At 38.9% G+C, this 14,905-nt stretch overlaps 2 protein-coding genes across 2 annotated transcripts; one reads left to right on the forward strand and one right to left on the reverse strand.

Moving 5' to 3' along the window:
• Positions 1 to 272: 272 nt before the first annotated feature.
• pes (pescadillo) lies at positions 273 to 6,412 on the reverse strand. The gene is made up of 15 exons (XM_083905448.1): positions 6,270 to 6,412; positions 5,976 to 6,055; positions 4,968 to 5,121; positions 4,748 to 4,857; positions 4,487 to 4,658; positions 4,308 to 4,397; positions 4,067 to 4,183; positions 3,792 to 3,869; positions 3,255 to 3,344; positions 2,326 to 2,456; positions 2,104 to 2,229; positions 1,848 to 2,032; positions 1,607 to 1,755; positions 860 to 1,018; positions 273 to 656 (listed from the first exon to the last, which is right to left on the reverse strand). Exons 1-15 carry the CDS (start codon positions 6,291 to 6,293, stop codon positions 582 to 584), a joined length of 1,740 nt encoding a protein of 579 aa, XP_083761574.1. The 5' UTR covers positions 6,294 to 6,412; the 3' UTR covers positions 273 to 581.
• A 1,036-nt stretch (positions 6,413 to 7,448) lies between these two features.
• p2rx2 (purinergic receptor P2X, ligand-gated ion channel, 2) lies at positions 7,449 to 12,740 on the forward strand (the record flags this gene model as incomplete). The annotated part of the gene is made up of 12 exons (XM_083905349.1): positions 7,449 to 7,615; positions 8,522 to 8,657; positions 8,742 to 8,813; positions 8,910 to 8,985; positions 9,072 to 9,168; positions 9,791 to 9,871; positions 10,535 to 10,688; positions 10,775 to 10,905; positions 11,006 to 11,096; positions 11,621 to 11,686; positions 11,780 to 11,857; positions 12,642 to 12,740. The coding sequence occupies 12 exons, from the start codon at positions 7,449 to 7,451 to the stop codon at positions 12,738 to 12,740; spliced, it is 1,248 nt and encodes a 415-aa protein (XP_083761475.1).
• Between the last annotated feature and the right edge of the window lie 2,165 nt (positions 12,741 to 14,905).

Here is a 14,905-nt window from a genome sequence, read left to right on the forward strand (position 1 = left end):
TTTTTTTTTTTTAACCTTACAGACGTACTTATTACAATATTGTGTCTTGTTCTTATAGTTACCTAAGAGTCTGTGATGCAATCAATGCAGTCCAAAAAATAAAGAATAAAAGAAAAGTTGATTTAATTAACATTCAAACCATGTAATCCATTATTAAAATAGTTGTCAATTTATGTCGTAATGGATTAATTGTTGCAGTACTAAATCCATTAAGATATAATAGTTAATTGCAGCGCTACTTTTTATTAGATAAAGAAACACAAAAGCTAGAGAACAGTGGAAAAAAATCTTGATATATTTAAAACACAAGTACAGGTTTTAAAATGAGGTGTAATATTTTATGAATCGCGGAGTACGTACAAACAAACAATTTCACTTTTACATGAATAATTACACGACTGGCTTACGTCACATCCTGTAACTCAGCTTGAACTTATGGAGAGGTTATGATGCCCACAACACTGAGCACCATCAGATGACACAGAGCTGTCTCTCAAGGTCTTGTATCAACCTGTAGTGAGTGAGTGCACTCTACCTCATGGACATAAATACAGAGTCTGATGAAGACACAGTCAGATGAGTTACTTCCTCGCCTTCTTCTTCTTTGCTTTCTCAGAGTCATCGAAGGCCTTCCTCTTGGCAGCAAGCTTGTTAGCCTGTAAGAGGAATGAATGGACGAAGTTAATGAACAGATGCTCAACACCAGAGGTCATCACTGGGTTCACATGTTCTCTGTCTACACACCAACCACAGATAAGACACCAGACAATGAAAAGGATGTTAAGAATGCCGAAAGCTGTGCAAACAATCCTATCTCGAACACTAAAACCATGATCGATGGTAAAATAAATAGACGTACCTCTCGGACTTTTCTTTTCTTTCCAAACATGATCTTGTCGTACAGGTACTTTTCCTTTTTCTTCATCATCATGATGGCGAGACGTTTCTCCTCGGCTTTCTCCTCCTGATCCAGGCGCGCTGGGTTCTCCACCTTCAATTTACCAGGTGTCACCTTAACCTGCAGCGATTGAGAGAAAGACACAAGTCTATTACAGTCCTGTAGTTTCAGATTTTATCTCAGACTCAAATCAGAAAAATTCCATTGTTCCAGAAGTCTTGCTTAGGGCTGAAACGATTACTAAATAAATAATAAATTACTATGATAATCGATTAATGATTTAAAGGATTAAACCAAGCTTTTTGGTGTTTAAGTGTCTTAAATGTGAATATTTTCTGGTTTCTTTGCTCCATAAAACAAATTAACCATTAAAACTGAATCATTTTGGTTTGTGGACAAAACAAGACATTTGAAAAACAATTATCAACACTTTTCTACATTTTATGGATCAAACGAGTACTCGATCAATGGAGAAAATGATTGACAGATTAATCAATTATGAAAAAAATCGTTAGTTGCAGAATATTGTGGTTTCTACAGACTAATTTATTGAGGCATCACAGACAGTCAATGCAATGATTGAAAATTATATCTAAATATCTTTGAAGAAACTACTTATGTCACAGAAGTAATTTCAACTTTGTGACAGCTCTACTTCCTGCACATCTTTCAAAATAAAGAACCAGAATAAACAAAAGGACCTCTTACCTTGCCCTGAGATCTTTGATCTTCCATCTTCTTCAGATTCTTTTCCTCCGCTTCTTCTTCCTCCTCCTCCTCTTCATTGTCGTCTTCCTCCTCCTCTTCATCCTCTTCCTCCTCCTCCTCGTCATCGTCTTCATCCTCTTGATTGTGGGCTATGAAGGAATAAATAAATGTATTAACAATTTCCGTCTGGTGTAGTACGACTGCTGCTGAGACATCAATGAAATACCAAATACTTGTGTACCCGAGTTTTCTCCACGCTGCAGGGCCATGATCTTCATTTTCTCGGGGGGCACGTAGTCGCCGTCCTTCTCCTCCACAAACGGAGAGAGGTGAGGAGGCAGAGTCACACCGAGGAAGTAGTCTTCCACAGGCAGGCGGATCTTTGAGTTGATACAGTCGTATACCCACTGCGGCTGGATATAGTACCTGAAAGTATATTAACCTTTTATGAAGCGAACGATCATCATGTTTTGAGATAAGTAATGCGTGGTGAATACCTGTTGATGTATTGTTTGTCGACGTTGGGTCTGTCAACAATCTGATGTGTGATGGTCTCGTCTGTCACTTCATACGTGCTGCCAATGTAAACGGACTTGTCCCAGGACACCTCACCACCAAAGCCCCTGGAAGATAAGACGGCAGCGACAGACGGAGCATTTAAGACGTGTTGCATCACTTTAATGTTTTCTTTCTGCTTGTGAGAGCCTGAGTTCACTCACCTAATGATAAACGCCAGCGACTCTCTGGGCACTTCCCTGTTCAGGTAGAACTTGAGGCCTTCAAAGAGCTTTTTCTGCGCTTCCTGTGTTCTCTGCTCCTGTTCTCTTGCCTCCATCTTTTCCACGTCTTCCTGAAAAAAAACAAAGCAGGAAAACGTAAAGATTTTGTATCACGATGGCAAACAATCCCATGAATGCTGTAGCCCAAGATGACATTTAAACTTTGTTTTCTTCCCTCAAATTCATGTTCAAATGCAGCTACAGTACTTCATGTTCCTACAAAAGGTTACTGGATTCCAGGAAAGCACCCTGTGGTTTAACAGAGCCAACCTCACAGCAGTCCTGATTTACTCAGATTGATAGACACCTCGCCGTCCATAGCAACCAAACATGGAAGTGGAAATCCCCAGTCTCACACACCTCCTAAAGCTTTGAGTTGAAGAAAATGTAACCTCTCACCTCTGGCCCAAGAGATTAATTAGTTTTATGCCTGCATCGTAACTTATCAGAGAAAACAGGTTGAGCAAACATTAGCAGTTGTTTGACTCACGGTGCCTACAAGATGCCACATGTCTACTATTAAACGATGTAGGAGGGACATTTATTTATTGATCAAATGGAGCGATTGAGCCACAACATCATAGAGAGTGGGGGATAAATCATTATTTTAATTTGATGCTTTAGAGGTCACTCAGTAATGATATGCATATGCACATTGATAAAGAGGTGACTGTGGCTTTAAAAAACATGCTATTATATTGCAAACACTGATCTGAAGGATGCACCCATGTGACTGCAAGATTAAGTGTTCTTATTACTGCATTATTAATATCACCAGAGTTATAACCAACTATTTACATGGCTATGATATCAATATCTTACTTTTCAAATATTTCATACACTGAATCAGTGTGAGATGGTTTTCTTACCCCTTCAACAGGAAACTGGTCAAGTTGAGCCTCGTCCTCCTCTGCAGTAGAAACCACCCGTGCCAGAGTGGCACTCAGAGCTGACAGTTTCTGCACATACAAAAAAATAACAGGATAAGACAAAAAAATCTAGATGTGTATTTACACCAGTGGTCACTTCCTGACTGGGTCTCAGCAGCCATAGGTGGCCCACAAGCTGAGAAAGTGAATTATATGTATGTAAACATATATATATATATATATATATATATAAATATATCCAAGGTCTTTCAATTATTTTAATGACACTGCTTTAGTACAGCAGGGGTCCGTTAGCAGGGAGACCTGATTTGGATAACTATTCATTTGCTCATAATTTAACACACAACGGTGTCCATGAACATGGCACTAATGTTCTTAAACCAAAATAAAAGGAATGGTTACACTAAATTACTTTATTGATTTACAGCACAACTCAAATGAAGGCTGGAATTTGATACTTTAATGTAGTTAAACCACCTCCTTCCAACATTAACTGTTCAAGACAAAGAGCCTCACCTCTATGTAGCTTTCTGAATTCATGGCATAGTCATCCTCATTCTCTCCCTTCAGCTCCACCTCTGCTTTACTGTCAAGCTGCGAAAAGGGGGGACATTTGCAAACAGGTTACCAAAAAGCCATAAATTCCTCCTGTAAACACACACTATCACTGTTCATGAATCAACGGTGCATTTCAAATAACCAAGAACACATAAAAATGAAATATAGAATATGGGTCTTTGACCAGTACAACTACAAAAGTGAACTGATATTATTTTAGGAATCCGACATACCTTTGGAGGGTAGAGCAGATTGAGGGAATGGTATAGTCTGAAGTTGACAAAGCCCAGCAGAGTGGTGTAAATCTCTGTGAAAGTGGCCATTACTCTGTAGTCAACATCTGTTGGATGCTGAAAAAGCAGAGACAGTGTAACACGGTAACAGTAAATATTTATAGTAATATTTGATCCACGAAAACAATAATGTGATTGCTCGTTATTGGAATAATCACTAGTTCCAGCGTTCTACACTTACATCGTGGGAGAACTGGTATGGCACCAGCCATGTGATAAGCTGTCCCATCACCTCGGCTTGATAGTATATTCCCTTGATGGAGAGGAATACCTATTAGGATAAGAAAGGTGTTCAATTCCATGCAAAATCACAGGTTGTTTAACTCAAGCCATAGCAATATACATTCCCCCCAAAAGCACCTTTGTGAGAGCACGAGCTGCAACCACATAGTTCATCCATTCCACGGTGAGGCGTTTACACAGCTGGATTGTCTGCACGTGGCACTTTCCTGTGCGGGCAAAGGTGGAGAAGAGGAAGCACATGCAGAGGGCATCGTCGATATCGCGCAGGGCATCGATGAAGGAGGGGTATCTGTCAAAAAATAAAGGAGGGTTACTGATGCAATACAACTTAATGGGAAAAAAAATACTCCTGTGTCAGATACAGAGAATCAGATTTACCTTTCTTTGATGATGTGGTCCAGTTTGTAAGTGGGCTTGTTTGACTTCAGTCTCTCCACTGCAGACCATTCTGTTTTTCCATAAGCCTTCTTTAGTTTACGTACAAATATCTGTTACAATAAAAACATTTTGACAATTAGGCAAGTGTTAAACTTAATAAGAATTAAGAAGCAGCAACATCAATCAACTCTCCTCGGGTAGAGAGGTAAGCCTGAAATACCTTGTATTCTCTGAACTTGCCAACAATTGGTTCGTGCAGCAGAAAGCGGATGTCTTTGAGCAGGTAGAAGGTCCTCGGAGCAGTTGAGCCCTTGTTAACCTTCTTCTTGTGTTTGGGCTCATGAGGGTAGATGCCTTTGAGGATGCATAGTCGCCTGAAAATCGAGATCAGAAATTATTTTTTCCTGCGACATCCGTTATCTCATGAGTGCAGATGCTAAACAAGTCACATTCATCCTCTTTCCACCAAAGCTTGACATTACAAGGCCAGTTCTGTTTTGCTCTGCTTTTCGCCTACTTGATTGGAAAAGCAAAGACGAGTCCAGACAATGTGCATGTGCGACTACCATTGCCGTTGTTGATATGGCAGCACACAGGACATGATGCTATAGTCTGCTGCTGGAATATTTGTGGAAGTGCACACCAGAGACTCATGTTAATACCTAGTGTAAATGCATGCGGTGAAGCAGTATCCGATTAGATCCAATGACAAAAAACACATTTGGAGGTGGTTTGAGGATACATGTAGCCACATTCTAGGGTTGCATGCACTCAGTTCTTCCTCAGGGTGGATTGAGTCCATCTCCTCAGCTGATATCAGTTTTACCAGGGTTTCCTATCCTTCACACCACACTATTATGTAGCCACTGCCACAATTTGAATACCAATAGTCAGATAATTTATCCACTTATGATGAGGCTTTTCTTGTGTCTCTGTCATTCACACACTCACACAGGTTGATGTCAGATTTGTCAAAAACATAATTTTGTTTTCAAGCTCAGGCATAACATCATTGTGTGTTAGATCTAAAGGAAGCTAATGAAAGCTCTTGAAGTTGTAGCTGTCAAGCAATCACTAATGTCTTATTCAAGCCATTATTTTGTAGGTATTATGCAATATAACCACCATCAAACAACATTACTCTTATGCAGTTCAACAACAACAACAACAATAATAATAACAAAACCTATAATAACAGTGCATCACTATTGCGTCAAGGGTAAATTACCTGAAGTCTGGGAGACTGAGCATTAACTTCTTGCGAGCTCTATTCCTGGTGATGTAGTTGGTGGCGGAGCCCCTCTCGAACTGGAAAACAAAGTACAGACGCTTGAATTTCACACGATCAAACCTTATAACCGTATTTTACAGTGGGTATAACACGTTATTTGAGCTCCAAATCTCAAACTGTCGCAACGCCGATTTAGAAAAACAAACGTGCTAGCTATGTTAGCTAACTAGCTAGCAAGCTATTGGTGTCAAACGTGTCTGACCCTGACATTAGCCCAACGGCAGCGCTTACCTTTTTCTTCTGAAGACCTCCCATTTCCAAATAATATTCGACCACTTATTAAAGTTTTCGAAATTTAAATGGTCAACACTCGCTACTGTACACAACGTTAGCTACAGCCACCACCACCACCAGCAGCAGACACACGTGTAGCCTGAGCCTGACGTCACGTGGTCGGAGGAGGCGGTGCAAGCTGTAACCAGGACCCAGAGGTGGCCCGTGTGTCCGCCTGATCAGAAAAGAGAGACAACCAGCAGGAAAACAAAGTTACTCCTCTCATTATTCCTTTGTTTTATATGAATACACACCCATAGTCTAATAGTTTTGACAAGTCATATGTGTCAACATCTTTTTTTTAAATTTAATCATTAAATTATAAATATACTAAATAAGTATAATGATAAATTATAATTATAGTTACAGTTTGCACTGACTTTTGTTTTAAATCATATTCACTCATTCTCTTTTATAATTTATTTTCCTTATACTGTCTCTCAATATATGCACCATCACTGACCAGAGCAAATTCTGATTATTGTGTAAAATTTACCTGGCAATAAACCTGAATCAAATTCTGATTCTAAATGAATACTAGTATAATAACATGATATAATAACCTATGGTTAGGGCTGCAACTATCTGTCAATTATGTTCTCCATTAAGTGTACAGTGTTTACCAAACCTGGAAATAACAATGTTCTCAAATGTATTGTTTTGTCCACAAAATTATTCAGATTTAATTATATTTGTTTGTGTTAGGAGCAAAGACACCAGAAAACATTCACAGGTAACAAGTTACAAACTCAGAGAGCTTGTTTCAGTTATTAAAAAAACACTCAGACAGATTAATCAATCATCAAAATAGTTCTTACCCCTCAGCCCTACCTATGATTAATATTTCTAATTTGTTTAGAGGCACGTGTTTTAAATTATTTATACATCTAGGTGAATTATTCATAGTCCTATAAACATCAGTCATCAGAATAAACTGACATAAGAGGAAAATACCACAATTGAACCCCACCCCGTTCTCTTCTTCCCCCACCCCCACAGCTTCCTTCCAGGGATGATGACAGAGATGCAGACTGGAGCTGAATGTGAGCAGAAGGTGAGGGGGGAAAAATAGTGAGAAGAATTAAAAAAAAACAACTCAAATAGAAACATAGACTTTGACAAGAAAAATCTGAGAGTATGTGTGAGGTATTTCACAAGTTCATCATGGGACTACGAGACTTTCTAAAGGAGTATTTTCTTGGTTTCTGGGACTATGAGACACCCAAGGTAATGGTGGTTAAAAACAGAACTCTTGGAGTCATTTACAGAGGCGTTCAGTTTCTTGTGATCACCTACTTTATCTGGTAAGCGTTACATTTCTCTAGTTGCATGTCGCATGCTACCTCAGAAATCTATGAAATTGAAATGTTTTATTTGCCTCAAATTTTCTTTTGTTTAATATTAGTTTTTGATCCATTGTTTAAGAAATACAATAATATGCTTTTGTGTGTAAAAAGAGGGAACATTTAAATGGACTGTGACATTTAATTGTCAAATCCATAAAATGTAGATTTGTGCAGAAAAAGTTGCATTTAAATGGAAAAATAAAAAATAAACCTTAAATCTTAAAACAATTTTTGTGTTATCATGTGTTATATGTGACTGAAGTGCATCCTTGGCTTTAGTGAAGACGTCTTAACAGGTATGGGGGTAACACGATACGGTCAATTAATATTGACGTCAAAACACAAAGATATTGTCTCTGCCTGTTCTACCAGGGCCGGCCCAAGCATTTACAGGGACCCTCAGCTGAATTTGACCCCCCCCCCCACCACCATCAACCACCTTGAAGTTGATGTTGTTTGACTATTATTGATACAAATCAGTGGGGGTCTCTCTAAGACATATAATGACATCTAAAAGGTCATCATATATATGTACTGTCTTGTATTTACTTTTCAATACTAAATGTGCGCTAGAGCGCGATAAGAACGCGTCACGTGATTTTTGTATTCCCGAAGCAGCCTCTGCATTAAAACCACTTGAAGCTCAGCTTCTACTGTTCTCTATGGAATTAATATATATATATATATATAATGGCGGTGAACTGCGCAGTGATTGGACGGATGTGGCAAAAACATCACTTCCAAGGAAGCTCAGCTTCCCTGGGAGTCAATGGAACGCAAAACTTAAGATAAACGCTATTTAAATATCTTCAGGTGTTGTTGAGGGGCCCCCTGTTTACGGCTCTGTGTTCTATCATCCCAAAGGTACGTCTTCATGAGTGAGAAAGCGTATCAGGAGAGTGAAACCCGTCCCGAGAGCTCGGTGTACACTCGCATGACGGGCATAGCAGTTCACGGTGAGGACATTCTGGACACCGTGGAGTACGCTCGACCCCCAGAGGTGAGACGAACAAAGATATTCTCCCCTTAGCATCATTACTGTGTCGTTTCATGCCGACGTAAATTTGGCATTTTCTTCATATAGGGTGGCGATGTAATTAGTGCAATATTGAGACGAGAAGTCACATATGATCAGAGGCAAGGGACGTGTGCAGAGGTGAGAGGTCAACCGCACTTTAAGTACTGCACAGTGCTATATAAATATACATATTGATGAATTCATTGATTAAATGTCTGTCTTATTCAACTCCAGTACTTCAAGGTTCCCCGAGCCAACTGTACAAAAGATTCTGACTGTGTCCGGGGTGAAGTTAACTTTGACGGTCATGGTACACGGTCTCATTTCTGATTAAATACGTCCGTCTTCCGTGGTGGGTTTGGGTTTATTTCTTAATTTTCTCTTTTTGTCTTACAGGCAGAAGAACCGGCAGATGTGTTAAGTATTACAACCACACTTTCAAAACGTGTGAGATCCAAACCTGGTGTCCAGTCGAGGAGTACGCTGTAGTACGGTAAGCGTGGAGATTAGCATAATCAGATTGATTGGTCAGTTTTATTTGAATTGTCCTGTAATCTGCTAAATGTCATGGCTGAAAAATAAAAGGAAATCCAAATTTAGAAGACCTTTATACTTATTCTTAGTCGAACTGGCTGCCATCACCTAATATAAGAAGTCAGGATCAGACAAAGCTTGGTTTAAAAAGGTTATAAGCCACAAAGAGGTTGTGAGCCACTAGATTAGAATAGCCTTATAGTCCATAGAAATAAAATTCCCAAATGGCTTCACGAGAGTACATTTAAAAACAGTAAAGACAACACTATGTTCTACACTCTTAGAAATAAGGGTTCCAAAAGTGTTCTTCTACAAGGCCTGAGGTTTTACCTGGAACCATTTGCCACCAAAAGGGTTTTTTAAGGGTTCTTGGTAACACTAAGGGTTCCAGGTAGAACCTTTATAAAAGCTTCTACCTGGAACCAAAAAGGGTTCTCCTATGAGTACAAGCCGAAGAACCTTGGTTCTACGTAGCACTTTTATTTCTAAGAGTGTACATAGGAGGTAAAAGGTACTAATATATTGGATTAGACATGATCTAAATCTTGACAATAATCCTGATTATTTGATGTCATCAACAGTGAACCAGCGTTAGTGGAGGCCATCAACTTTACAGTGTTCATCAGGAACTCCATTCACTTCCCCAGATTCAAAGTACTGAGGTACAGTATAGACACACACACAAAAAATTGGACCCAAAATGTTTGGCCCAAAATTTGGAAAAAAAATTGACGCAACATTTTTGGTCAAACATTGGAAAAAAAAAATTTGACCCAAAATGTTTGGTCCAAAATTTGAAAAAAAAATTGACAAAAAAATTTGACCCAAATGTTTGGTCCAAAATTTGAAAAAAAATTTGACAAAAAAATTGGACCCAAAATGTTTGGTCAAAAATTTTAAAAAAAATTTGACGCACAATTTTTGGGCAAAAATTTGAAAAAAAAAATTGGACCCAAAATGTTTGGTCCAAAATTTGAAAAAAAATTTGACAAACAAATTTGACCCACAATGTTTGGTCAAAAATTTGACAAAAAATGTGACGCAAAATGTTTGGTCCAAAATTTGACAAAAAAAGTCATACTATATACTATGTCGTCCAAAATTTGAATTTTATTTTTTTTTGACAAACAATATAGCATGTTATAGCAACCTAAGGAAGTGATTCCAATGAAAACAAAGTGAGGACCGACCAAAATGTCCTCACTTTGTTGGTTAAAAACTCTCACTGGTCCTCAGTATGGCGCAAGTACAAGAACACACACATATATACTGTAACTATGACCTGGATGTATCTACACACATACAGTACATATCCTCTTTGGCAGGGGAAACATCAAAGACGCCTCAAATAAACGCAACATGCACAAATACCTCAGTCGGTGTCACTACGATGAGGAGAAAGAGCCGTACTGTCCGAACTTCCGCCTGGGCTACATCGCAGAGAAGGCCAGAGAGAACTTCAGCGAGCTCTGCAGAACTGTGAGTACGACGTCTGCAACACAAAATACCACATTTTGGTCTTTTTATACATATATTATTATAGTAATCAATGTTTTCCTGCTCAGGGAGGTGTGATAGGGGTTTTTATTAACTGGAAGTGTAACTTAGACCTGGATCCTTCACACTGTAAACCTACATATTCGTTCCGTCGTCTTGATGTCAGGAAGGACCTGGACAACTCTGGATACTATTACAGGTGTGTTCCAGTGACAAACACATTGTTTCGATACTTTAATCTTGGGGTATTTATTTGGCTTCACGTCTGTGCCCTTGTGATTTCACCTGTAATCCCACAGATTTGCCAAATACTACAGTAAGGATCGAGTAGAGTCTCGGACATTAATAAAAGCCTACGGCATCAGACTGGATGTGATCGTTCACGGACATGTGAGTGGATGCTTTTATCATCACTGCAGTTTATTCTCCTCTCAATGTGGTGACTTTCATACGGTGGCCCTGAGGTGCAAAACAAATGCAAAACACATTTGTGCGTTTGTGATTTGCGTTTTTTGTGATTTGATTTGTGTTTTTTGTTTTGCGTTTGTGTTTGGCCTTTGTTTATTTTTATTTGAGTTTAAGTTTTGTGATTTGCGGGAGATTTGCGTTTGTGTCTTTTGTTCTGCATTTTGTGTTTTTTGATTTGCGTTTGTGTTTTTGTTTTGCGTTTGTGTTTTTTGATTTGCGTTTTTTTGATTTTTGTTTGTGTTTTTTGATTTGCATTTGTGTTTTTTTGATTTGCGTAAGTTTTGTGATCTGCGTTTGTGTTTTTTGTTATTTGCGTAAGTTTTGTGATTTGCGTTTGTGTTTTTTGTGATTTGCATTTTTGTTTTTTTGTGATTTGTATTTGTGTTTTGCACCTCAGGGCCATATTGTGTATATATTCATATTGTGTTTGATATTTTTCTTTCCAGGCTGGTAAATTCAGTCCCATCCCAACCATCATCAGCACAGTGACTGCGATGACTTCAGTCGGGATCGTGAGCAACTACTTCGTTCATTATCTGATCCTCAGACTGTGAAATGACAGCTTGAGACAATAACTGTTTATTATTTCCTCCTCCTTCCTGCAGTGCACCATCATCTGTGACTGGATTATGCTGACGTTTATCGACAAGAACGAGGTCTACAGCGACAGGAAGTTTGACGAAGTGAGGAAACAATTTAATTAATAAAAATACTTACACATTTATGGGGTGAGTACAGGGCCGCGTACAATAAAACGTATATAATAAGGAATTATTATTGAATGGTTGAATAACTATGCAGTTAAACAAAATAATAATTACATATTTTGTAACATAGGGTCGTATATTGGAGCATCTTACTTAGTAGTAGTAGTATTGTTTTGTTATATAATTGTTAATTAATTTTCAGTAAAGAAATGATAATGCCATCAACTTACCTTTATGACTGAGAACTGCACTGCACTAGGGCTGAAACAATTACTTGACCAGTTTTCTTATTTTTTAGCTTCTTAAATGTGAATATTTTCACAATAGTTTCTTTGCTCCATATAACAAATAAGTCATTAAAACAGAATCATTTTGGTTTCAACAATCAACATTTCCAGGTCTGGGAAACACAGATCAACATTTTTCAACACTTTCTGAACCTAACAATTACTCGATTATGTAAAATAATAATTAGTCGCAGCTCTAGAGCGGACTTAAATTTACTTTTAACTTAATTTATAGGGGATTTTCCACCATTATTTCTTTGATCGGTCATTTAAATATCAGGGAAATTGAAAACCCCTGCGAGGAACCGCCACCACTCAAAACCAATCAGATCAAGGTAAAAACAGGAGAGGATACTTTGCTGTGAGAGTCAAAAATTGTTGTTATAATGGTTAAAATTTGAATTATTTTAAGTATTTCCATCAATTTTGTTCCTAAACACTAACATGTCTAAATTATTATTCATTCTACGCAGATTAACAAGGAGCCCGCAGTGCCCATTCCCACAGAACTCAGCTTCATCACCAGTTTCGGCTCAAACCATTCGGACCTGTCAGAGGGTGTACCGCTGTGACGTCACCACCGTCAGCCACGTGTGTGTGTGTGTGTGGACTCGCCCCCCCCCCCCCCCCCCCCACCCCCCCACCCCACACAAAAAACCCAGCTGACCGTGACCTTGACAGCAAATCTGAGCGTTTTCTCCGCTGCCATGCTGTTGACAATGGGAATACACTGATATACTGTATATACAGTACTGGGGAAGCACTGAGAGAGAACACTCAACATCGCGTGGATGCTTTTATCATCGACTCAAACCTTGATGGACTCTTTATAAAGACTGTGACAGCACTTAAAAGATGTGTTTATTTTCTCACTCTCTATGTCCACGCACCGCAAAACATTCAAGCCCTCTGCTACATTAGCATTATAATATCATCATCATCATCATCATCATCCTCCCAATATATGGTGAAAACACTCGCTGATTCATGTCCTTTTCGTTATTCAACCCCGGGCGTATTTGACGCATAATGAAGGGGGAGATACTTGAGGAGGAAATGGCCCACGAGAAGAAGCAGAGCAGGAGAGCGATGAGCCGTAATCGAATAACATGGACATTTCCCATAAAATGGTTACTTTAATGCGATTGCAGTGGGAAGTGTGAATCCATCTGAACCCCTGAGAGCAATACACGTGTCAGTGGTGAGAAAGAAATTCATAACTCAAGACCAGTGGGTTGATATTTGCCATGATGGATGACGACAGCGACACGTCCGTGTGGAGATTGTGCTGAAAAGCCATATTGTAGGTTAAAACTGTGGTGGTAACATCGTTTTTTCCCACTGTTTAAGTTGAAATTTTCCTTTTTTTCTTTGTTAAAATGTACCGAACAGGCACCGAAATGTACAAAAAAATGTAGTCGCAGTGCCTTCGACGCTGCTCCGATTTGCGCTTAACTCTACCCCGGGCGAAGCTCCGAAGGCCTTAATCCGATTGTGCCTCAGCTCAAAGAGTCTGAAATGTAATTACCCATCTGGGAAATGTCCATCGACAGGCAAGTGAGTCAGCTGTGGGCCAATGAGGTTAAATAGATGGAGGTGCATGAGTTAGGGATCGTTTTTTTTTTTTACTTTAGATTACGCTTGCACTGAGACAAATGTGCCTTTACCAAATGGTTGAGTAGGACCTTAAAGGGTTAATCTGTGCGCGAGTTTCTCCAGAACAAATACTATTTCAACAGTGCACAACCACTGCCCCCCTCCGAGTCGGAGGTTTCACTTCGTACCACGATCTGCTTATTACTTTCTTGCTTGCCGATAGTATTTTAATCAAATAATCATCTTTCCTTCTCAAAATACAATGCCTTACATGTTTTGGGTATCTGGTATCGCATTATTTCCTGTAAACTCCCATTACCCTTTGAATTTGTGACAGGACCGGAATATGCGGCCGTGGTCGGCATTAACGTGTCCACAGTCTCCAGCACAGCTGTTGTGTAGACACAAGTTATTTCCTAATATTTGGGGTTATAGCAAAATCGGGCTATGTTTTTCCAATTGAACTCCCTCCAAACCGTGGAGCTAGTGGCCGTGCACTGAGATTTACACATGATTTCTTTATTATATAGAGAGAAAGACTCCCTGTACAACATAAGACTCTTGTATAAAACTGATCTATTCCATTATCAATGTCACTTTTTGCTATTTTTTATTAGTGAAGTTTCATATTACAGCTGAATCCGTCTAAAATCAACCTTCCCTTTTGTTTGTGTGTTTAGTCTGCATTGAAAAAACAATGTGGGCTATTGTTAAAATGATATAAAAGCTCATTCCGGGCTAATAAAAAAACAATTCACCTAAAAATAGAGGGACATTTTTTTTTTAAGTGCTAAAAGGAGACATTTGAAATATAATCTTGTGTTTTTCACTGCAAAGTAATGTACAAATTAGCCGGAGGTGAAGTGGAGGCCACAGACTGACACATGAGCAGCCCCCGTGACAAAGGAAGCTCAGGACAATTAGTGCCTCCTGATTAATGAGGCTCCTCAGAGATGGTTGCAATTACAATATTTATGCTTTTTCCATTAAGGCAAGAGCTGCAGCACTGGGACAAACAGCTGAGTGGTAATGACATGCGATACTCGAAGCTAACAAGAGCATTATTTATTATCAACAGTAAAAAAAAAAGCTGCACTTTTTTTTTTAAATGGAAGTAACACATATTTACATTTCATATTAT

Source organism: Microchirus variegatus, assembly GCF_963457635.1.
Source record: "Microchirus variegatus genome assembly, chromosome: 18".
Taxonomy (NCBI): domain Eukaryota; kingdom Metazoa; phylum Chordata; class Actinopteri; order Pleuronectiformes; family Soleidae; genus Microchirus; species Microchirus variegatus.